The sequence below is a fragment of the Lolium rigidum genome, chromosome 6, assembly GCF_022539505.1.
Source record: "Lolium rigidum isolate FL_2022 chromosome 6, APGP_CSIRO_Lrig_0.1, whole genome shotgun sequence".
Classification (NCBI taxonomy): domain Eukaryota; kingdom Viridiplantae; phylum Streptophyta; class Magnoliopsida; order Poales; family Poaceae; genus Lolium; species Lolium rigidum.
In genome coordinates, this window is record NC_061513.1 from 177,345,209 (window position 1) to 177,367,412 (window position 22,204).

General features: G+C 43.3%; 1 protein-coding gene across 2 annotated transcripts; it reads right to left on the reverse strand.

Moving 5' to 3' along the window:
- Positions 1 to 311: 311 nt before the first annotated feature.
- On the reverse strand, positions 312 to 21,990 carry LOC124665102 (regulator of telomere elongation helicase 1 homolog). 2 transcript variants are annotated; one of them, XM_047202504.1, is made up of 24 exons: positions 21,816 to 21,990; positions 21,457 to 21,719; positions 21,120 to 21,259; positions 20,691 to 20,772; positions 20,437 to 20,587; positions 20,112 to 20,274; positions 19,843 to 20,019; positions 19,560 to 19,684; positions 19,290 to 19,341; positions 18,690 to 18,831; positions 18,429 to 18,583; positions 18,257 to 18,348; positions 18,077 to 18,184; positions 17,926 to 17,994; positions 17,290 to 17,376; positions 16,585 to 16,662; positions 15,667 to 15,782; positions 15,204 to 15,261; positions 15,044 to 15,143; positions 11,300 to 11,355; positions 10,770 to 11,138; positions 10,491 to 10,636; positions 10,261 to 10,365; positions 312 to 849 (listed from the first exon to the last, which is right to left on the reverse strand). In XM_047202504.1, exons 1-23 carry the CDS (start codon positions 21,915 to 21,917, stop codon positions 10,287 to 10,289), a joined length of 2,910 nt encoding a protein of 969 aa, XP_047058460.1. In that variant the 5' UTR covers positions 21,918 to 21,990; the 3' UTR covers positions 312 to 849; positions 10,261 to 10,286. The 2 variants fall into 2 exon arrangements, with proteins under 2 accessions (XP_047058460.1, XP_047058459.1); XM_047202503.1 differs by having other exon boundaries at positions 10,770 to 11,213; positions 21,816 to 21,989.
- Between the last annotated feature and the right edge of the window lie 214 nt (positions 21,991 to 22,204).

Consider the following 22,204-nt stretch of genomic DNA (forward strand, 5'->3'; position numbering starts at 1 on the left):
GCACTGGGCTGACAAGAGCGCGAAAGGTTAAGACACCTAGATTCAAAGATTATGTGGCTAGGCACATGCCAAGCCATGTATTGTAACCTCATTCGCACAAAATGTAAAGAACGTAAAATATAAAAATTGGATGCAATCCATGTCCAAAACGCGTCACTGCAGCTCGGCACCTATGTTTTGCCGTTTGGTTAGCTGCTCTTAGTAGTGCGTCAAAATCAAGTCTTACATATGAAAACACCATTGTGGTAAATGTATGGTATCCTATAAGATTTAAGCGTGTTATATTAGTATTAATATATAGTCCGTCCAAAGAAAGGCAGTAACTTCTCAGCCACTAGTTTCTGCGTAGCAAATTACAAAATAAGCTCAGCAGGCAAAGCTCATTACAGATATCAGCATATCGTCTTAAGCTGGGAACCGAAGTACTGATGTGTCATATAATTTTATTCCAACATACTACAACATAATTACATTGTTACAGTTGACGATCCAATACACTATGTGCAATCACTAACTAGCTGGCATGAAGAAACCTGTAGATTCAGATGCAGATCAGCTTTCTGATACCAAGCATATAGATCAGTTAATCAAACCATTTGGACATTTAAGCTCTGTTTGGTTGGGCTTTTAGAGCTGCTTTACACGAGCTTTGACAGCTATTTTTGTTCCAAGAAAGTGCAAAAGCTTTGCTTCAGTAACTGCACATACTGTAGAAGCTTACACTTTGTCAACAATCCCATCGGATAGTTGCATGAATTCGGTGGAGTTCTTTGTGCTTGCTGCTCGAGCATAGTCTAAAATAGGAAGCACATGCTGCATTTCACATGTTTACGTTTTCCACAATTTCATCTGCAGATTGAAAACATGGTCAGAAACTCGAATAATCTTATCTACTAATGAAGTAATCAATGAAAGGGATTATTTTGGTCTCCAACTCTTGAGGCATTTGCAGGGAAGGCAGAAGCATATCAATGTATAGCAAATAGAATTATTCCAAACATATACCTGATTCTCATGCTATTCCTAAATTAAGAACAAAAGGATCTCTAAAGAGAATAGATTTAATAAGATAGGGTAAAAAAACTACTCTCTGTTGCTTGAGATAGGAAACAAAATACTGTCGTAACCAAGTGGGCATAATCCCAACTGTAAGAGAAGAATAGCACTAAAAAGCTACTCCCTCCGGTCGTTATTAATCAACGCGGAACCAGAGCTAAAGCAGTGTATCCTTATGAATAGCTAGCATCGATTAAATCGGACAAGAGGGCGTAACTTAAATGTCACAAGTTGGGCAATGCAAAGCAAGCAAAGTACTCCATCTTGTCCAAAATTCATGAAATATGGTTATTATGCATATCTCTCTGAAATGACATACTACACGCACTTAGAGCAAGTATAATAAGGCGCTTATGGCCCGCTTACATAGCATGTGGAGGAGAGAGACATGAAAAGATGAGGGGAGTGGGCTCTCATGCAAGAGCCCACCTCTATGCGTACTAGTAAATGCGAAGAAAGAGATAGAGAGAAGGTTGTAAGAAACTAGTCTAATAGCCAACCTTAGAGCCTATTATTTGAGTGGCTACAAGTGATGGTTCTAGATGACATGGCATCTGCATATAGCCATCAGCCAGCTATACTATTAGCCATGCTCTTAATCTTCCAAATAATTAATGCATGCTTCGTTCTTGTTTTGGCTTCCTTTCATTTCTATTGGGTTTCATATCTAGCCTACCCCAACTTGCTTGGGAAAAAGGCTTTGATGTTGTTGTTGTTGTTGTTGTTGTTGTTGTAGAGAATCGAAATACTGCATTAACTATACTTTTGAGTCTTGATTTGCTCAATGGACAGATGCCTAATAGCGCAGACTCCTATAGTGAAACCGAGGGGGTAACATCCAAACCAAATAAAGTACAGGCTCTGAAAATATGTTGTCTATATTCAATAAACAAAAACCACGCAAGCAGCAGATCTTGTGTACCCTATCAACCAGCAGTGCTCACTAGATTATCCGATGTGATTGTGCACAAATAAGTAGAAAATGTGTGATAGACTACTTAAAAACAATAAAAAAATGGATTTTAATGGAAGGAACTTGATAGCCTCTATTCTTTCAGAAAAATGGAAGGGGAGAATTAAAACTTGGTTCATGTTGGCACAAGATAATAGTGATAAACATCAAGTGATGCGGGGTGGCCTTTGGACACCTCCTCACCAAGACCAACAAGTCCCCCAAGTGGACCAATGACACGGGCTCAAGTCAAAGCGCTACATGATAATGTGAACTCGCTCCTCACTACTCTCGATATTGGTACCCCATTGGATGGATTGCTACCTCATGCCGACACCCTTTGTGTCATTAGGTACAAGGTGCATCAAGACCCCGGAGAGGAGGACACACCATGGTCAAGAGGAGGAGCGGAGCAGCTGAACGTGAAGATGGACGAGAAGATGCGCGTGGAGCTGGACCCGACGTCATCCGGAACGCGCCAAGGAAAGGACGAAGTCACCCGGTCCAGGACCCGGTCTGACCGGATCCCTGACCGGGCGCCCCGGTCGAAACCGGAGAATGCGCTGACTGCAACCGGGCGCCTTACTGCGCCGCATGGACCCGTCCCCGGTCGCCGTCCGGTCTAGGACCCGGTTTGGACCGGACGCCCCGGTCCCAGGGCCGGTCTGACCGGGCCCCTGACCGGATTCGTCGAGATGCCTTGTTAAAACTGCTTAAGTCGTGTACTTCGTACCTTTTCGCCATGTGTCGTCTTGTACGCCTATATAAGGACCTAGGACGCCCCCTTTACCTCCTTAGACAAGATTTAGGCTTAAACATAAATTTGAGCTTTGTCTCCCTAGGGTTTCATCCCCTTTGTATCAAGGCACTCTTGTGGATTTCTACTCTTCATGGATGATTCAAGGCTTCTACCTCTTTCATCCAAGTTCTAGTTGGATCTCCTCACCAATCTCTCACTTCTTAGATTCTACCCAAGGGTCTCTTTAAGAAGTGGTTCTATTGGCTTGGTCTAACCTACCAAGGGAGTAAATTGGTTTGTGTTGGGTTGTGTGTGTTCTTGTTTGGATCTTGTGTTCTTCATCCTCTTCCCCCTCATTCATCCACCCCATTGGTCAAATTTGTGGGATCTGGGCACACCCTAGCCCTTAGGCCTTATCAAATGGTATCAGCAGCTCTTGGTTAGCCCGGATTTGACCTCCATCCCTCCAATTTCGCCCCAAAAATTTTTCTAAAAATTTCCCCAAAAAAAATAGTCCTAAATTGCCTTTGGTCAGATCTGTGATTTTTTTGAGTTTTTGGTGGTTTTGATCCGTGGATTTGGTGTTGTTAGTGTTGATCTACTATTTCCCCCACCTTTTAGCCTCCAATTCCTTCGTTTTTCTTCGATTTGATCTTGTGGATTTGGTTTGGGGAAGAACAGGAGAGAGAAACACGAGCAGCCGGTTGAGCAACCGGTTGACCGGACCTCAGACCGGACCCGCCGGCCCAGCACCCGGCCGACCGGGCGCCAAACCGGAGACGCGGCCCCGAGCCCTGGTCAGACCAGCCACAGGACCGGGCACGACTGCTAACACCACCGCCGACCACCACCACCATCATCGCAAGTTGTGTGTTCATCACCGCCTATACATCTTAGGTATAACTTGCATTTCCCTTGTAACCCCTCTTCCTTTTGCGATCTATCCTATCGAGCATTGCTTATCAAGTGTTGCGAGACATTGCACGTGGCCCCGATTATGAGGTGTGTGTGTAGTGTGGAGTCAAGCTTATAAGCAAGAGCTCGTGTGGCAAAAGAGTAAAAGCGAGGCTAACGCTAACATAGTGCGAGAAAAAGAAAGAAAAACACAAAAAGAGTGCAAGTAGCACCATACATACAAAAAGAGTGCAAGTAGCACCATACATACAAAAGAGTGCAAGTGCCACCGTATACAAAAGAGTGAAAAGCTTTTAAGCAAACGAGAGAGAGAAGAGCAGAGAGGCCGCGTGTGAATCTTGTTGTCTCTCAAGTTGCAACCAAGCTTTGATCTCTTCTTGTGTTAGTGTGACATCGAGCATTGCTTTTTCCTTTTTCCGCTCACTTTTTGGTTGCACTAACCCCGCTTATCCCGTGTGTGCGTTCCACAACTTTTCCGTGTTTATAGTGATCTCCACTTCGACACTTGATTTTTGGAGCTTACCCACTTTTAACAATACACTTGATCTCGGATTTCATCATTTGGTTTTCCACCACCACACCCACCACCATATTTGCTAGCTTTTGCGTGTGTTTTTGTGTGTGTAACCCAACACAAATCGACTTGCTCTTGGTATCGTTAGTTGACCCAATTCCATCACTTCAAGGTAAGACCCGAATAGTCTCTCTAAGGGAAGAAAAGGGAGAACCGCCAATCGACACTTGGGAAGAAATGAAAGAAGAGATGCAAGCTCGCTTTGTCCCAACTCACTACACGACCGGCCTCTTCAACAAACTCCAAAAATTGAAGCAAGACACCAAGACCGTTGAGGAGTTCTTTAAGGAGATGGAGCTAACTATGATGCGAGCCAACATCCAAGAGTCCGCGAACCAAACCATCGCTAGGTTCTTCAATGGCCTCAACTACCCCATCAAGAGAATTGTGGAGTTCCAACAATATTCCACATGGTTGAGTTGGTTCACCAAGCCTCCAAGGCCGAGCGCCAAGTGAATGAGGACATCAAGTACTCCAAGTCCAAGTCATACTCATCTCCAAGCTCGCTACATCAACTCCTACAACAAGTGTCAAGCCCGTCGTGTCCTCTACACCATCCAAGCAACCGACTATCCAAAGTCGCATGAAGCAAACGGTATCCTCAACCGCCTCCTCAAAAGCCTCTACGGGACCATCTAATGTCACTTGCTTCAAGTGTGGCACACAAGGCCACAAATCCTTTGAGTGCAAGAATACCAAGGTCATGATCACCATGGAGAATGGCGACATAGAGACGCTAAGTGAAGGTGAATATGAAGCCCTTGTGCAAGCCGCCGTCGCCAATGAAGAAGATTACGATGAAGAAAGGGGAGAAGACCCTCTCTTATGTGTGCATGACCCAAGCCTCTCGCTTGTGGTAACAAGGGTGCTAACAACTCAACCTCAAGCTATGGAAGACCAACGGTGCAACATCTTCCAAACCCGTGCCGGTATTGGTGGCAAGTCAATCAAGGTCATCATCGACGGGGGAAGTTGTCACAACCTCGCAAGCACCGAGTTGTGTGAGAAGCTCAACCTCACGCTTCGCAAGCATCCTCATCCTTACCATGTCCAATGGTTAAGTGACAAGGGCAATGTCAAGATACAACATACCGTCACCGTCACCTTCAAGATCGGCCCCTATGAAGATACTATTGAGTGTGACGTGGTGCCCATGACGGTGTGCCACATGTTACTTGGCCGCCCATGGCAATTTGACAAGAAGGCTATACATGACGGATTCTCCAATGCATACACCTTCACGGTCAAGGATAAGAAGTTTGAGCTTCGCCCAATGACTCCTAGCCAAATCATCGCGGACAATGCGAAGGCTTTAGCGAGGGCACAACAACAGAACCACCATAGTGAGTTGAGAGGAGAGGGAGCGACCCACCAAAAGGAGAGTGAGCGCCACAAGCCTTCCATGAGTGAGAGAAAGAGCGTCCTCCTAGCCACCAAAAGCGAGTGGAGAGAAGTGCAAGAAAACCCATCCACCACATTGCACTATGTGCTCATTTGCAAGGGACCGTCATCGGAGACTAACGACTTAACCAACATTCCTTCGTCTTTGTTGTCTCTTTTGAAGGAGTTTCACGACGTCTTCCCCGACGAGCTACCTCATGGCCTTCCACCGCTTAGGGGCATCGAGCACCGCATCGATCTCATACCCGGCGCTCCCCTTCCAAACCGCGCCGCCTACCGCACCAACCCCGAAGACACAAAGGAGATTCAACGCCAAATACAAGATCTCCTCGCCAAAGGGTACGTTCGAGAAAGTCTTAGCCCTTGTGCCGTTCCCGTGATTCTTGTTCCTAAACCGGATGAGACGCAACGAATGTGTATGGATTGCCGCCCCATCAATGCCATTACCGTTCGTTACCGCCATCCCATTCCGCGTTTAGATGACATGCTTGACGAGTTGAGTGGAGCCACGATTTTCTCTAAAGTCAATTTGCGTAGTGGCTACCACCAAATCCGCATGGCAATTGGTGATGAATGGAAGAAGGCATTCAAGACCAAACTTGGTCTCTATGAATGGCTTGTCATGCCATTTGGTCTTTCCAATGCTCCATCAACTTTCATGCACCTCATGAATCACATCTTGCGACCTCTCATTGGCAAGAGTGTGGTTGTCTATTTCGATGATCTTCTCATTTATAGCAAAAATCTCGAGGACCATGTGCAACATGTGAGAGAAGTTTTATGCATCTTGCGTTATGGGAAGCTTTATGCAAACCTCCCTAAATGCACATTTGCTCAAAACAAATTGGTTTTCCTTGGATTTGTGATTTCCGCCAATGGCATTGAAGTGGACTCTTCGAAGGTTGAAGCCATACATAATTGGCCCACGCCGACCACCGTTGGTCAAGTTCGAAGTTTCCATGGACTCGCCGGTTTCTACCGCCGCTTTGTGAAAGATTTTAGCACCATTGCTTGCCCTTTGAATGAGCTTACCAAAAAGAATGTTCCATTTGTGTAGGGCAAGGCCCAACAAAATGCTTTTGATGAGTTGAAGAAACGCCTTACCGAAGCTCCACTTCTCGTCCTTCCAAATTTTGCAAAAACTTTTGAGATTGAGTGTGATGCGAGTGGACTTGGTATCGGTGGAGTTCTTATGCAAGATGGAAAACCCGTGGCATACTATAGTGAGAAGTTGGATGGCGCACGCCTCAACTATCCTATATATGACAAGGAACTTTATGCTTTGGTTCGTGTTCTTGAAGTTTGGCAACATTACCTTTGGCCAAAAGGGTTCGTCATTCATTCCGACCATGAGTCTTTGAAGTACTTGAAAAGTCAACACAATTTGAACAAAAGGCATGCAAAATGGGTTGAGTTCATTGAGTCCTTCCCATATGTAATCAAATACAAGAAGGGCAAGGACAATGTAGTTGCGGATGCTCTTTCCCGCAAGCTCACCCTTTTACTCACTCGTTTGGATTTCCATGTGTTGGGTCTTGATGAAATCAAAGAACTATATGCCTCCGATGCTTTCTTTGGCCCAATTTTTGCAAAGTGTTCTAGTGAAAAGGGCATCGATGATTTCTATTTGCACCAAGGATTCTTGTTCAAGGGCAACAAACTTTGTATCCCTATGTCGTCGCTTCGCCTTTTGCTCTTACAAGAATCGCATGGTGGTGGTCTTATGGGACATTTCGGAAGAGAGAAGACATATGCCATGCTCTCAACCCACTACTATTGGCTAAGAATGTACCGCGACGTGGAACGCCTTCGCCGACGGTGTACAACATGCTTACAAGCTAAGTCCACTTCCAACCCTTATGGTTTTTATACACCGTTGCCTATTCCTTATGCTCCTTGGTCCGATATAAGCATGGACTTTGTACTAGGCTTACCACGAACAAAGCATGGGCATGATTCAATCTTTGTGGTAGTGGATAGGTTCTCTAAAATGGCTCATTTCATACCTTGCCATAAGACCGATGATGCTTCACACATTGCTTCATTGTTTTTCAGGGAAGTGGTTCGCCTACACGGAGTACCGGCAAGCATTGTGTCGGATCGGGACGTCAAGTTTATGAGTTATCTATGGAAGTCACTCATGGCAAAGTTTGGAGTGAAGCTCTTGTTCTCATCGTCCTCGCACCCTCAAACCGACGGACAAACGGAAGTGGTCAATCGAAGCCTCTCTACTCTCCTACGCACACTAGTGAAGAAAAACTTGAAGTCATGGGAAGAGTGTCTACCACACGCGGAGTTCGCCTACAATCGAGCCAAGCACTCCACAACATCACGGAGTCCGTTCATGGTTGTATATGGCTTCGAACCGCACACGGCGCTCGACCTTCTTCCACTACCTCTTCATGAAAGGACGAACATGGACTTCGACAAACGCACCACCGCCATGAAGAAACTACATGAAGACACAAGAGCAACCATACAAGAGCATGTACTTCGCCAAGCTACTCGCCTCAACGCCAAGAAGAAGGAACGAGTGTTTGAAGAAGGAGACCTCGTTTGGATTCACCTTCGGAAAGAAAGGTTCCCTCATGAACGCAACTCGAAGCTCAAGCCAAGAGGAGATGGGCCCTTCAAGGTCCTCAAGCGCATCAACAACAACGCTTATGTCATCGACATACCAACCTCCAAGTACTCGGTGAGCAACACGTTCAACATCTCCGACCTATCACCCTATCATGGAGATGAGGAGGAACAAGAGTCGAGGACCGACTCTCTCCCAAGCGGGGAGATGATGCGGGGTGGCCTTTGGACACCTCCTCACCAAGACCAACAAGTCCCCCAAGTGGACCAATGACACGGGCTCGAGTCAAAGCGCTACATGATAAGGTGAACTCGCTCCTCACTACTCTCGATATTGGTACCCCATTGGATGGATTGCTACCTCATGCCGACACCCTTTGTGTCATTAGGTACAAGGTGCATCAAGACCCCGGAGAGGAGGACACACCATGGTCAAGAGGAGGAGAGGAGGAGAGGAGCAGCTGAACGTGAAGATGGACGAGAAGATGAGCGTGGAGCTGGACCCGACGTCATCCGGAACGCGCCAAGGAAAGGACGAAGTCACCGGTCCAGGACCCGGCTCGACCGGATCCACGACCGGCGCCCGGTCGAAACCGGAGAATGCGGCCGACGCAACCGGGCGCCTTATCGCGCCGCATGGACCCGTCCCCGGTCGCCGTCCGGTCTAGGACCCGGTTTGGACCGGACGCCCGGTCCCGGGGCCGGCTACGGCCAGGGCCCTCGCTCGGATTCGTCGAGATGCCTTGTTAAAACCGCTTAAGTCGTGTACTTCGTACCTTTTCGCCATGTGTCGTCTTGTACGCCTATATAAGGACCTAGGACGCCCCTTTACCTCCTTAGACAAGATTTAGGCTTAAACATAAATTTGAGCTTTGTCTCCCTAGGGTTTCATCCCCTTTGTATCAAGGCACTCTTGTGGATTTCTACTCTTCATGGATGATTCAAGGCTTCTACCTCTTTCATCCAAGTTCTAGTTGGATCTCATCACCAATCTCTCACTTCTTAGATTCTACCCAAGGGTCTCTCTAAGAAGTGGTTCTATTGGCTTGGTCTAACCTACCAAGGGAGTAAATTGGTTTGTGTTGGGTTGTGTGTGTGTGTTCTTGTTTGGATCTTGTGTTCTTCATCCTCTTCCCCCTCATTCATCCACCCCATTGGTCAAATTCGTGGGATCTGGGCACACCCTAGCCCTTAGGCCTTAACATCAAGAGCTTAGGCTAGCCATAGTGCTAGTATCATGCACATTGATCCCACAAAAATGCTGATGTGGCAGCTAATTAAGGAAAAGAGAGAAGATTAGAGTAACATAGGTAGATACTGTATCATAGCGCATGTCACGAGAAAAGTTAATGGCAAACAAATCTTGTGCATAAATTTGCATTGAGATTCTAAAAAGCAATAAATATAGCATGACTATGATACTACTTCATGATACTAACCACTATGGAGATAGTATCAAACACAAGTATCATATGCATGATACTACTACATGATACTTACCACTATGACCAGCCTTAAAGAGTGTAACAAAAAATATGGAAGGGGCAATTATTGCTAGAAAGAAAGATGATAAAAGATATTTGTATTGAAAGGTCAGTAGATCTTTACACCTAAGATTATTTTTATTGTTCTTCAACCACTTATTTATTAGGCTTAACGTTGAATTCTACAGTATCCAATTTTTTGCAGAAATCAGAAGTAACATTCAACCTCTGTTCTTTTTACTTGTCAATTTGGAAACTGACACGGTCACGGAACACACATGTGACCATTGCTTTGTCTAATTATTTGGTATATAATTTAGGGGAAAACAACAATATCAAAGTACTTAATGATTTTCTGCTCATTAGTGGTCCAAGTTTTAAAATTTTGACTGTGTTTTCCAAAACAAGATCTATTGACAAATAAGGTAGTATTACATTATAAGACAAATGACATGCACCTAAAGAATAAAAAAATCTGTTGGCAAATAGTTAGGCATAAATTTAGTCCAACTCTGCAACTATCGTTAAATAAACATCAGAATAATAGAGCGGAACATGCCTTAAAATATGCAGCAGACGATATTATTATGTATTAGCCGCACTATATCTTCGAACAAGCTGCTCATATAATGGGAGTTGATTCTTGGATACAAAGACCCTGAACCTGTAAGCACATGAAACAACAATTCAGCCATATCAAAGGTGTAATAGTTTTGCTATCTGTTCATTGAGAATACAATGGAATATTAAAGTTTCACAAATCCACAGTGATGACAAATGTGATTTTACCCTTCAAGAAGCGTGAGTCGCCCTGGAGAAGAAAACAGCTTCGCTATTGCTTCGAGTGAGTCTTTGATGTGCATATTTTTCAATTTTAAGGCCTTCATAAATTCAACAAACTCTCCATACTCTGCAGTACTGAGCTTTTCTCGGGCCTAATAAGAAGATCCAAATTGAAAGATTATTATCTCGTACAGAAGTGCAGAATGAACATATTAACAAGATAGCACTTACTCTCCAAAGCACAAAACAAAATCAAATTACAGAGAGCAAGCACAAGCAGCATACCAGCTTCAAGAATGCTGGTCCAGTAATAGAAACGTGGCCACCAGATCCTTCCTGAATAGCCTCATTCTTATCGCATGCTTGTTCGATAGTACTTCTCCTTGATAGAGGTGTAGATTGTTCACCTTGGTATCCAGGCAAATCTCTCGACTCAACATTACGTGGCAATACTGAAGAGACATTGTCTGCTATTTTAGCCTTTTTAAGCCTCAGAGACTTTAAGGTATGTTCCTTCGAATGCCCATGTGTAGTTGCATGATCAGTCAAATCAACAACCTGATCCTGAGACAACTGGCCTCTTGAGGACATGGGTTGTGAAGTAGATGTACAGCCATGTTTCATAGAAAGGGTAGCGCGATTGGCAGGGGTGATCTGGGCAAAGTTCATATAATTATTTCTTCTGGTGGTTGCAGTAGTTACCCGGTGCTCATTTACTGATGCGGCAGGCTAGCAAGAGACAGAATAACATCTATAAACCAGAGGTATGAACTGAATATTGATCATCAATATGAATGCAAAGGATATAGATGTACCGAGTCAAACAGAATCTCCTGCGGCAGACATTTGTCTCCAAGCGGGGCTATGCTATCTGCATGTAACAGCATTTTTGCAATACTTAAGTGGTATTAATAAAATCTCAGTAGGAAACCAGATTAGCACAAACATAATGTCACAGATCAGTGCAAATACAATGTAGCAATTAAGCACAGCACTTCATAGCATATAAACAAGAGCTGCAAAAAATGTCATGTCCATTTCCAGTGTTGCATTGTACAATGGGGACCAGCCTATAATCAACATTCAACAGATATTTTAAGCACGGATTAGTGTTGTGCAGCTAGACCATGCCACCATATTCTATGAATCATAAACAGAAGCTGGTTATGAAGAGACTTGCAGCATCTTAGAAAAAAAGGTAATGATTTTACAGCAGCAATACAACAATGCAATGCATGACTGGCACCATACATAAGGACTAGAATATGTCAGCACAACGGTCAGACCTTAAAAGGTGTACAAAATACTATTTTTTCTTCTAAATTTTTGGTAGTCCGCATACTACTCAACTTTGAGATTCAACATGTTAGTACTAATCTTGTCATAATTAAGTTATGCAGATGTTGTATGATGGCATGCAAGATTAGCCAGCTGCATGCATGTCAGCAGGAGTAGTTACGCTAGCAGTGGCGGAGCTTCAAAGAAATCGATGGGCAGGCCAACTAAAGGATATATAGCAGAGAATTTTTTTATTGACAAGCAATTTTTGCAGAAAATAGAGTGGAAATATCGGACGCGGCGAGTCCTAGACTTCTAGCTCTTAGACGCATATGCTCCATGTTTTAAACACATTTTGAAATGCCAAAAAAGCCGGAAAAATATCAGGGCATACATCTCCGCATTCTAGGCTCACACAAAGTCGTTTCACAACAAATCAACTTTTTGTGGGATCTGTAGAAAATATAATTTCCGGTGCTAAAATAAGGCATTCACAAGACATTTTTGTGTGTTTTTACATAGAAAAAAAAATATCTCTTTTTTCACGAAACTTTACGTGAGCACATAGAATATGGAGCTGCACACACAAATATTTGTTTGAAACTTTTTTAACAATTTAAAATGTGTTTTTTCGTAAATGCAAGATAAATTTCCGGAAAATATCAAATTTCCCATCGTTCCTAACTCAGAATTTGAAAGAAGAAAAAAAATCGTTTCAGCCAACATAACTGATCCCGTAAATAATTTCAGAAAGTAGTTTTATCTAGAATCTACTAACAAAGCTAGCTAGTAGCTATCTAGCTAGGACCTAGGAACGGCAATAATTTAATTGGAGAAAATCCAATGAGCAGTCAAGGCAACGTGGGCTTTCTTCTGACTATCTAGGAGCTGTGGGTGCTCACTGCGACGTTGCGGGCCTGCTTGCTCCTTAGTAACTTTGGTATGCTATACTGCCAATGAATTGGGCCGCAGCTTATGCTTAGATATAGACATTTTTTCACAAATCATGGGCGGGCCACGGCCCGGTTCGGCCCCTGAGTAGCTCCGCCAGTGTATGCTAGTACAACTTGCATGAAGTTTCTAGTCCAGGTTATAGATAGCTGCATGTTGGTAAGAAACAGTAGTAAAAGAAAACTTGAAGTTGACCACTAGTTGTAAAGTTGGTAATGCTTAATTCATAAGAATGCCAACCGATAGCTATCTAGAGCAGAGTCGGATTGTGACTCCATGAAAGGACCAGCCATCCTCTTTCCATTGTAAGCTTGTAGCACTTGAGATATCTAATAAAGCTTCCTACTAGTACAAGCCCTGTGTTTGTACGGTATGGGAAGCACATCAAGACAGAGCAGTGTGTGTGAGACATGCTTTGGCTTTGGCCAAGGAGACTTGGGAGGCCCTGAAGATTATGCACATGGCTGCTGAGCGTGTGAAGGACACCAAGGTACAAACTCTCAGGACGGAGTTCGAGGGACTGCGCATGAAGGAGTCAGAATCAATTGATAATTTCGCATCCCGGTTGACGACCATCGTCAGCCAGATCCAAGCACTTGGTGAGAAGTTCGAGGAGACATAGCTGTCAAGAAGTTCCTTCGTGCTGTCCCCAACAAGTTTCTCCAGATTGCTTCAACAACCGAACAATTGGTCGATTGAAGGCAGTCAGGCACACGAGGAGCGCCTAGGAGGAAGTGGTGATGTTGATGAGGAGCACTTGCTGCTGACCCGTGAAGAGTGAAGGCATGACTCGAGGCTGAGAATTCGTCGCGAGGACGAGGTTGTGGGTCGTGGCCGTGACGGCGGGAGTTCTTGGAATAAGTCTGAGGTGAAGTGCTACAACTGTCGTAATTATAGACGTTATGCTTATGAGTGTCCAGAGAAGAGAAACTAGGCATTCCTTGCTAAGGCTCTTTGTTAAGACGATGAACCAGCACTCATGTGATAGGGGTGTTCAAAGTGCACGCCCAACGGTGTGATACTGTTGGAGGCTATGCACAGGCGGTGGTGTGATGCCATCGTCGTAGAGAGTGTCGGTGTGAGGCCGACCACTATGGTGTGATGCCATTGTCATTAGAAAGGTTGGTGTAAAGCCAATGACAGTGTGATGCCATTGTCAAGTAGAAGAGTTGGTGTGAAGCTATACCTGGCCATGGGAAGCCCAGTCCAGCCCGGCACGAAATACCCGGGCTTGGGCCAGCCCGAGCATGCATGTGGGCTGGACCTGTGCTGAAGATTTGGGCCCGATGGTCGGCCGGGCCTAGGCTTGAAAATTGTGTCAAATAGGGAAGAGGCCCAGCCCGAGGCCCGATGGATATTTGCTTTGATGGGCCGGGCTTCGGCCAAAAAAATTGGCCTGGCGGCCGGGCGGGCCTGGGTTTTTTTGCGTCGGGCTTTGTTAGGCCCAGCCCGGCCCGAAAAATGCCCAGGTATATGTGAAGCTGACGATCTGTGTGATGCCACTGGCACATGGAAGGTCGGTGTGAAACCAAATCAGTGGTGTGATGCCATCTTATACGGAGTCAGTGTAAGGCAGCAAGTATATCTAATAAAGCTTCCTACTAGTACAAGCCCTGTGCGTATGTGTGTGTGAAGCACATCAAGACAGGGCAGTGTGTAAAGCACATCTCTTTAGAAAGAGAGGGAGTCCTGGGTGAGAGCTAGTAGCCTAGCACCAACACAACACCTTCAAGCTCAATTTGGTTTAGTTTATAGCCCAAGCTAACATGCTAGTCCACCTGCAGCGCCACTCTGCACTGCTGGCCTGACCACTTTGGTACTCCGACAAACATGAACTATGGCAAACTGCTCAGCTACCAGCACTGCAGGTGGGACTGGCATGTTAGCTGAGGTGAGAACTGGTAACCGGAGGGTTGGATTTTCTGAGTTGAAATGACCATTAAACCTTCTGAAATTTTACTCAAATATCTACCTGGGTCTTACATCTATGACCCGCAATTGATTGCACAGCTACAAACTTAAATGGGCTGCAGTATATAGTTTGGCAGGGTAATTAACTAATATATAACTCTTACTGGTGTACTCTGGATGAGATTTTTCGTCCAATTATATCAAAAAAATTGTTACAGCAACAGGGTGAGTCAATATGAAATATACAAACATGTGCCAATCACCATTTAAGCCCCATGTTTAGCATGCTTCAAAGATCAAACCAGACAAATTTTGCCATAACAATCAATTTAAATACTTCAGCAGATGTCAGCTCGCATTAAAAGAATAACAAAAGCAAACAAAGATTTTAATCTCAAGATTCAAAACAGGATCCTTACCATTACAATCCATCTCTTTTGGCTCCAAAGGGTCTAAAGAAACTTTATCTCTGAAAAATCTTGTTAACGTTTGAACTATTTCCCCATACTTTGAGTAGCACTGCAAGGAAAAAATTAGTAGAGCTATCTAAAAAAAGCAGGATGGACTCAACAAGCGTACCTTTATGTAAGGTTTGAGCCAATAGGACATTTGGGACTGGTAATTTGACCACACAAACCTGTAAGTCATGTGCAAGAAGTTCAGTTAATTCAAAATGATAGCTCTTAAAAACATTGATTGAGATAGCTATCTAATAACATGAGGATAAAGATAAAAAAATACGCTGGGTGCAATCATGTAATCCTTGAAACTTTAGATGTTAGGCTGACCACGTATAACAGAAGTGGTGTTGATCCTTTTAAAGAATTATCCAAAGGATTACTAAGAGTATCTTGTTATTCTAGGTGGATTGTCTCCTTGAAAAGGGACATTTGGCTCATTTTCTCATAGTCAAATCTCAGCTTAAACAGAGTAAATGCAGAACGATGCAAAAAAAACATTTATCGTAGCATTATCCCATTGGGAGGTCTGGCGGAAATTTATGCATATACACTATGCAAGAACGTTATGATTAGATTTCGACCTTTCATCACAATAAATAATTGCTCCGTAGTCATGGCGATGTCTGATGACACGTCCAACGGCCTGATTGACAGCCCTTGCTGCTTGTTGTACATACCACTCCTCTCCTGTCAAAACCTACAAAATGGTCAAAGCTCATTACAGAAGGTATGGAAGCAGAGGGATGGAATTGCATTGCATGCATAAAAATACCTTTATTTCAGATTCCCATTTTTCCCCCGAGAAAAACAAAAGATTAGTGTCTCAAACTCTCGATGTGTTGAAAAAGGTAGATAGGAAGGTTCAATCCCAAAAGGGCTGACTACAACACTAGAGAAAAGAGAATCCGACTCAGGAACTTTGTGTGTGTGTGGATAAGATTGACTTGTACCCACCAATTTATTCAGAAGGTCCAATATCAAAATTACGCGGAGCACGCTCGACCAGACATCAGAAATACTGAAGATGAACTTGCGCGAACCCTTGAATATTCTCTCGATGTGGTGCCTAAAACCGGAGAGCGGGTCGTTTCAGATGGCTTCATCGGCAATGTTGGAGTGCAGCATGTGTCGTTGAACATGGATTTTGCCAGTGAGAAAACTGAAGAAAATGTGACCATAATAACTGTCTGGGAACTTGTGTTGGGTGGCATGAGAGAAAGGAGGATTCAAATCCAGAGTGGAGAAACCGAAGGACATCTCCCCCAAGATGGAACAAGTGCAAATGGGATACTAGGAGACACATGGTTAGACCAGTGAGGAATAGCCAGCCCTTGCTGGTTACTGGTGAGCACATCCCGGATCCAAACAGAAAAGAAAAGAAAAAGAAAAGGCTTGGAAGCATAAACTACATACCAAAACCAAAAAAGGTGGACAAGGCATTGAAACTTAATATTGTTATAACAGGTGCATAGTTTAAAATTTAGTACTGAACTATTAACCTTTGAGTTCTTATTAGATGGTGTTGCCGTCTTATCCAAATTACCACGATTATCCAAATACTCACGCTTGAGCCGAACCTGGAATAACCACAAGTTAAAAATTGCAAGGTTTACTAAAGCAATAAAGGATAATGAAATTACTATTTATGAGTAATACAAACACACTTGAGATATAGTATATTTTCTGGAACTTGAGAGTTTTATGTCTCTCTGCACAAAAAAATGACTGTATTCACATCATGTCAGTATATTCGTAGGCTGACTGTATTCACATCATGTCAGTGTATTCGTAGGCTAAGGAGACAAGTAGCTGATGAACAAATATTTCTGCGGTGTAAAAAGTTTATACAGGTTGAGAAGTTGGGGAACGGAAAAAATGGAGAAAATATTTTCAGCCTAGCTACAGCAACAATTTAAGTTCTCCGTAAACGATTGTATGCCACACACACACCCAGGCAACACTAAAATCACATAAGGTAACTCTCCTGGTAGAGAATTGCCAGTGAGAAACACAAAAACAAGGTTGTGAGATGAAAAAGGACGCATAGTAATAATGTGGCTAATAGCATAATGTGCTTTTTTCAATAAACCAGAATTCTACTTGTAACCCCCTCTTACTACTCTTTGAAAAAAAAAACTTCTTACTACACTAGGAGATAAGGATGGTAATACCCGCAAAAAAGAGATATGTATGGGAATGAGAACCTTAGGATCAGTCGGAGTGGAGAAAGGCATTCCAGTAACTATTACAGCTCTCCCAGCACGGTCAGCAAAATCAAGGCCCTCACTAACCTGTGAAAGTACAAAATGCATAAATAATGGATGTGCACTGTTTATGGCTTAGCAAAACAGCTACATTCTGAAATGTGCACCCTAATGTAACAATACACCCCGTTCCAGACTTCCAGTAACTGTTTGATTGCTACTGTAGCACTACAGTTGAATGGCTTTCTCTGTTTAGTCATACTCATAGGGCCCACAAATAAGCATTGCCTATTCACAGTCCTATTTTAGTACAGGATGACATCATTCGTAAAACTGTGGCCCTACGATAATAAAGTTTCTATTAGCACTACAGCATTCTTTCTTTATAGTAAACGAACCGTTTGACAATTTATGCCTTCTGACACACAGAAAATGACTAAGCATTATAATTCTAAAATTATAACAGATCAAATAGCAGTCACACTACCCGCAAAAGAAATAGCAGTCAGACTTAGGACCAAATTATTTAACAAAAAGAAACATGAAGCTTTTGGCAGAAGAAGAAAACTGAAATCAAGATTCCACTGGAAACTAAAATAGAAAACAATAGAAGCTGTTGTAGAATGGAGAACAAACTTTGCCACGGCAAACTGCAAAAAAAATTGCCCCAGAAGTAGAAGAATCGCGTAGTTTGGCTGCATAGTCCTGCAAAACAAATGGTATAAGTTATAATCTGAGCCAACAAGAGTTTGAAGTTCAAGTGGCAACTAATAAATGATCCCATAACCTCAATTGCATTTGGAAAGTTTGATGACTGCCTAGGCTCTATAACTGGCTGCTTGTACTTGCACATTCTCTGCCAAATTGTGTTCTCGTCCACTGAATGTTCATGGTTCTGCAACGGGTGCAAAATGCTCAAAGACGAATACCACAAATGATTGGGAATAACTCATGGCATTATACAGACCCTGTTTTTCCAGTAGTCAATACACTTGTCCATCATAGAATATGAAGGAAAGAAAACAAGGAGTCCATCTGGCACTATACGGGCAAAATTAACTGCAAAAGAAGCACATACATCAAATGCGTACAGCAGATAATTCAAAACACAAACAGCTGCATACTGTTAGAACGTATACCTATAACAGTACCCAATTCTTGCTTGTACTTTTCAGTCTCACGTGTCCGATAAGAAGAATTAAGTGGATGCCCTGAAGGCCCCACAGGCACAACTCCAACCCAGATTTGATCTGGCGAAATGACATGGGGATTCTCTAGCCTGACTGGAAACTCACTGAGTTCATGGAAACACATTGCTTCGGCATCAAATAAAGTAAACATAAAAGCAAGCTTTGAGTCGATAATAAGTAAATATAGAAGTAAACTGGAGTTTTACATACAGGTTTAATTCCATGGCAAGTGACTCTAAGGGAGATAAAGTTCCAGATGTTAATATAATGGAGCGTACACCCAACTTGAGAAATTCCTCCATAGCAAGCCCTGGGTTAAAACACCACCAACTAAGAGTCCTTGAAGCCTTACCTGCATATACATGAACATGTAGATAGCTGAAAATACAACCAGTTAATTATTGAGGAGAATTATTGAAGACAAGATATTTAGGACTTAATTGTACTTTTCTATATTTCTATGATTACAGAGAATTACGGAACTGTTTCTGCAGTCAATGAAATTATGCACACAGCTTGGAACTAAGCAAGTGACAGAGAAGTACATGTTGAGTGCTTTACTAGAACTTCATGGCAGATTATGCAGCTTCCACCACCATTAATTGATTAGATATAGGTATTATAATTAAGCTTATGTTGCACATATGACATAAAGAAGGAACAAATAAGTGACAGCAAACAACAAATCAGATGAATGTATTGAAACAAGATATGATTATTAGTCACTGTCTCATGGAGCCATGCCAAATGAAACCAGATAAAAATAATGAACGCACATGGTATAGAATTATAGGTACATTATGTACTTACCGTAAACTTGCAACGAATCACCAGATGTTTGTCGAGATTCATTTACATGAAACTGGAAAAAAAAATCTGGTTGTAAGAATACACAACTTCCAAAAAGGTACTCAAGCTTAAACTGCAAAGCATGAAAAGAGGCTAGATGACAAGACTAATAGGGAAGTCATACTAGAAGACATGCACATATCCTTATCGTACATATATTTGATGTGTATGAATCATCAACCAATAATATAAAGATGACAGAAATAGCACTTATGTAAGGTAGAAAATTACACGATAATACTTTGCATGGCTTTGACCACCGCCCCTAAAAATTATGTCAAGCATGTCTCTAATTGTTTCCAATCTAGACACTGTGGACTTTGCCTTAGCGCCAGCTTTAGTTTCACCAGAATTTCCTGAACATGTAGGAATAAAACATCGGAGCTCAGCTACTATGCATAACACAACAGGACTCTAGAAAGATTGAAAATCGAAAGATTTAGTGTTAGCTAATCCATCAAGAAGATTTAAGTGCATTGAGAAGGAAAAAGGAAACACAGAAAAGACAATTTACCTTCCTCCAGTAGTAAAGAAGCACTATCAATAGTCTCAATTAACTTTTTGGATGTTTCAGACGTAATATTCAGTTCTGAGAGGAACTCGTATATGTAAGTCCCAGGTTTTGTGTAACCCAGCTCCTTGGATTCAATTACCAACTCACTGATTTTTTTCTCAAGTGCCATTAAAAGAGCTGGAAAGGGAGTTCCACTATAAACATGAGAAAAAAACTCACATTCACAATCATGAAATTGAAAGGTAAATGATGTGAGAACTTTGGGTAACCTTTGAGGATAGCATAGTTTTCTGGGTCAAATTGTTTATCAGCAGAATTTTCAATGGACCTCTTGAATGAACACAGTTGAATGCACTCTTGAGCTTCCGCAATGCAAGAAGTAAGGCTAGTGGGAAGCAAGTCAAAAGAGGCAGCATCTGCACATATACTTTCCTGCATAAAAAGTTAATGCAAATTCAAAACAGAACATATATATATATATATTACAAGAAATATATGTTGTTGCAGGTCAGTTCTTCAAACTTCCATGCTAAAGTGCATCAAGAGAGAGTTCAGTTACTAAGTCAAAATGATATTCTGCGCTTATTTCCCTACCAGGTTGTGTGCTTCATCAAATATAAGTACTGCATTATCCCATGGTATGCCAGCTAAGGAACGCCGATTTCCTGGATCAATAAGATAGTTATACGGGGCAAATAAAATATCAACAGACTTGGAAAGTTCCCGGGAGATGTAATATGGGCACCTACATTGAGAAAAATAATAGCAAATGTCAGTCTGGAAAAACACATTTCTGGTTCAGTGCCTGCATTTAGTGTGAATCAGGAAGAGCGAAATATAAAACTTACGGGCCCTTAGTTCTCCCAATATTAACCAAGTCTTCAATGTCAAAAGGCTCATTTCCAAGCTCACTGTTGCTTCTCATGTATTCTGTAAGAAATGGTGTCCATGTGTAAACATGTGGTTAGTTAACAAATAATATTCATTTTGCTGGAAAAGGGCCATATCTAGGTTAGAAAGGGGGACAAAGGGAGCACAGAAATATCCGACCAGCATAACATCTTCCTTGAAGGGCTGCTACATGCAACAAGCTATAGATTGGTAATTACATGCATCAAGATCAAGTTATAGACTGGCAATTACAGCAACACACACACCTTGTATATATTAAAAAGATCGGAACCAGGGTTGTGAGGTTTCATCTCTGCCATTTATTTTTGTGCGTAGAGCCAATTTTAAAGCCATATATAATAGCAAGAGGATGTAGTCGCACTTACCAGTGACAATGTTGTTATGGCGGCACCTGCGCTTCTTACAGAGGAACTGGCAACCATTGTTCTGTGCTTTTCCCCTGAGCTTGCTCACTTCTTCATGGATGCACATCTGCTCGCGGGAGCCCAGCACTGCCATTTTCGGCCTGCGAAATGTTACACACCAAAAATCAACTACCGGCACTGAAGGGGCTAGGAGACTTTAGGGGGCATCTCCAGACCTCGACAACGAGACATTCATGATAAATTACTAAACAGCATACGTCTAGAGACAATTAGCCCCCCAATAAGAAAAAAGGGGTTGGCGGATAAATGTTAACTGATCAGACTTTATGGTATTGACCTGTAGCTGGTGGCCTTGAGCTCCTTGATGACCTGCCGGAGCTGGCTATGCGTGCGGGAGGCATAGATAATCACGGGGTATGGCGACAACGGGGTCGCAGAGGCCCCCGACTGCTGGCTTCCTGACGGCTGGCTGCCTCCGCCGCCCCCGCCGCCGCCGCCCCGCAGAAACTCCCCGAATGTCCGCCGCCACGCAAGCGTGGAGCAGAGCAGGCATAGCGTCTTCCCCGTCCCCGTCGGGCTCTCTAGGAGCGCGTTATTGCCCTGTACATCAATCAATCAGGCGATGCAGTCGGAAGGAGCAAGAAAAAGGAAACGGAAGAATCGGCGGCGCAGAGTAGGGTTTGGGGGCGAAGTTACCTGCTGCAGGGACTGGAGGACGCGGTCCATGTAGGTGATCTGGCAGTCGTAGGCGTCGAAGGGGAAGTCGACGTCGACGCCGCGGATGCGGTACACCGGCATTGCGGCGGCCGGAGGGGGAGATGGAGGAGCGAGCGGGAGAATTTCCTACGGGGAAATGAGGGCGGCGGCGCCGCGAAAACACAAGGGGTTTGTGGCCCTGTAGACGGTTGCCAGAGCCTGATCGTTGTCTGAAGAAATGCAATGTTCAGTTAAGCTTTTTCTATATTTTGGAAAATGTTCGGTTAAGCTTTTTCTTTTTTAGGGAAAATGTTCAGTTAAGCTTAAGCAGCTCAGTTAGGGCATGTACAATGGTTGAGAAGACATTTCTTCCCTTACCCCGCCACATC

Coding starts and splice junctions, on each gene's coding strand:
- LOC124665102 (XM_047202503.1), bottom strand. CDS start 21,917: ATGCCGGTGTACCGCATCCGCGGCGTCGACGTCGACTTCCCCTTCGAC. Junction 21,720..21,815: donor TCCTCCAGTCCCTGCAGCAG/GTAACTTCGCCC, acceptor ATTGATGTACAG/GGCAATAACGCGCTCCTAGA. Junction 20,020..20,111: donor AAACTATGCTATCCTCAAAG/GTTACCCAAAGT, acceptor CTCCCTTTCCAG/CTCTTTTAATGGCACTTGAG.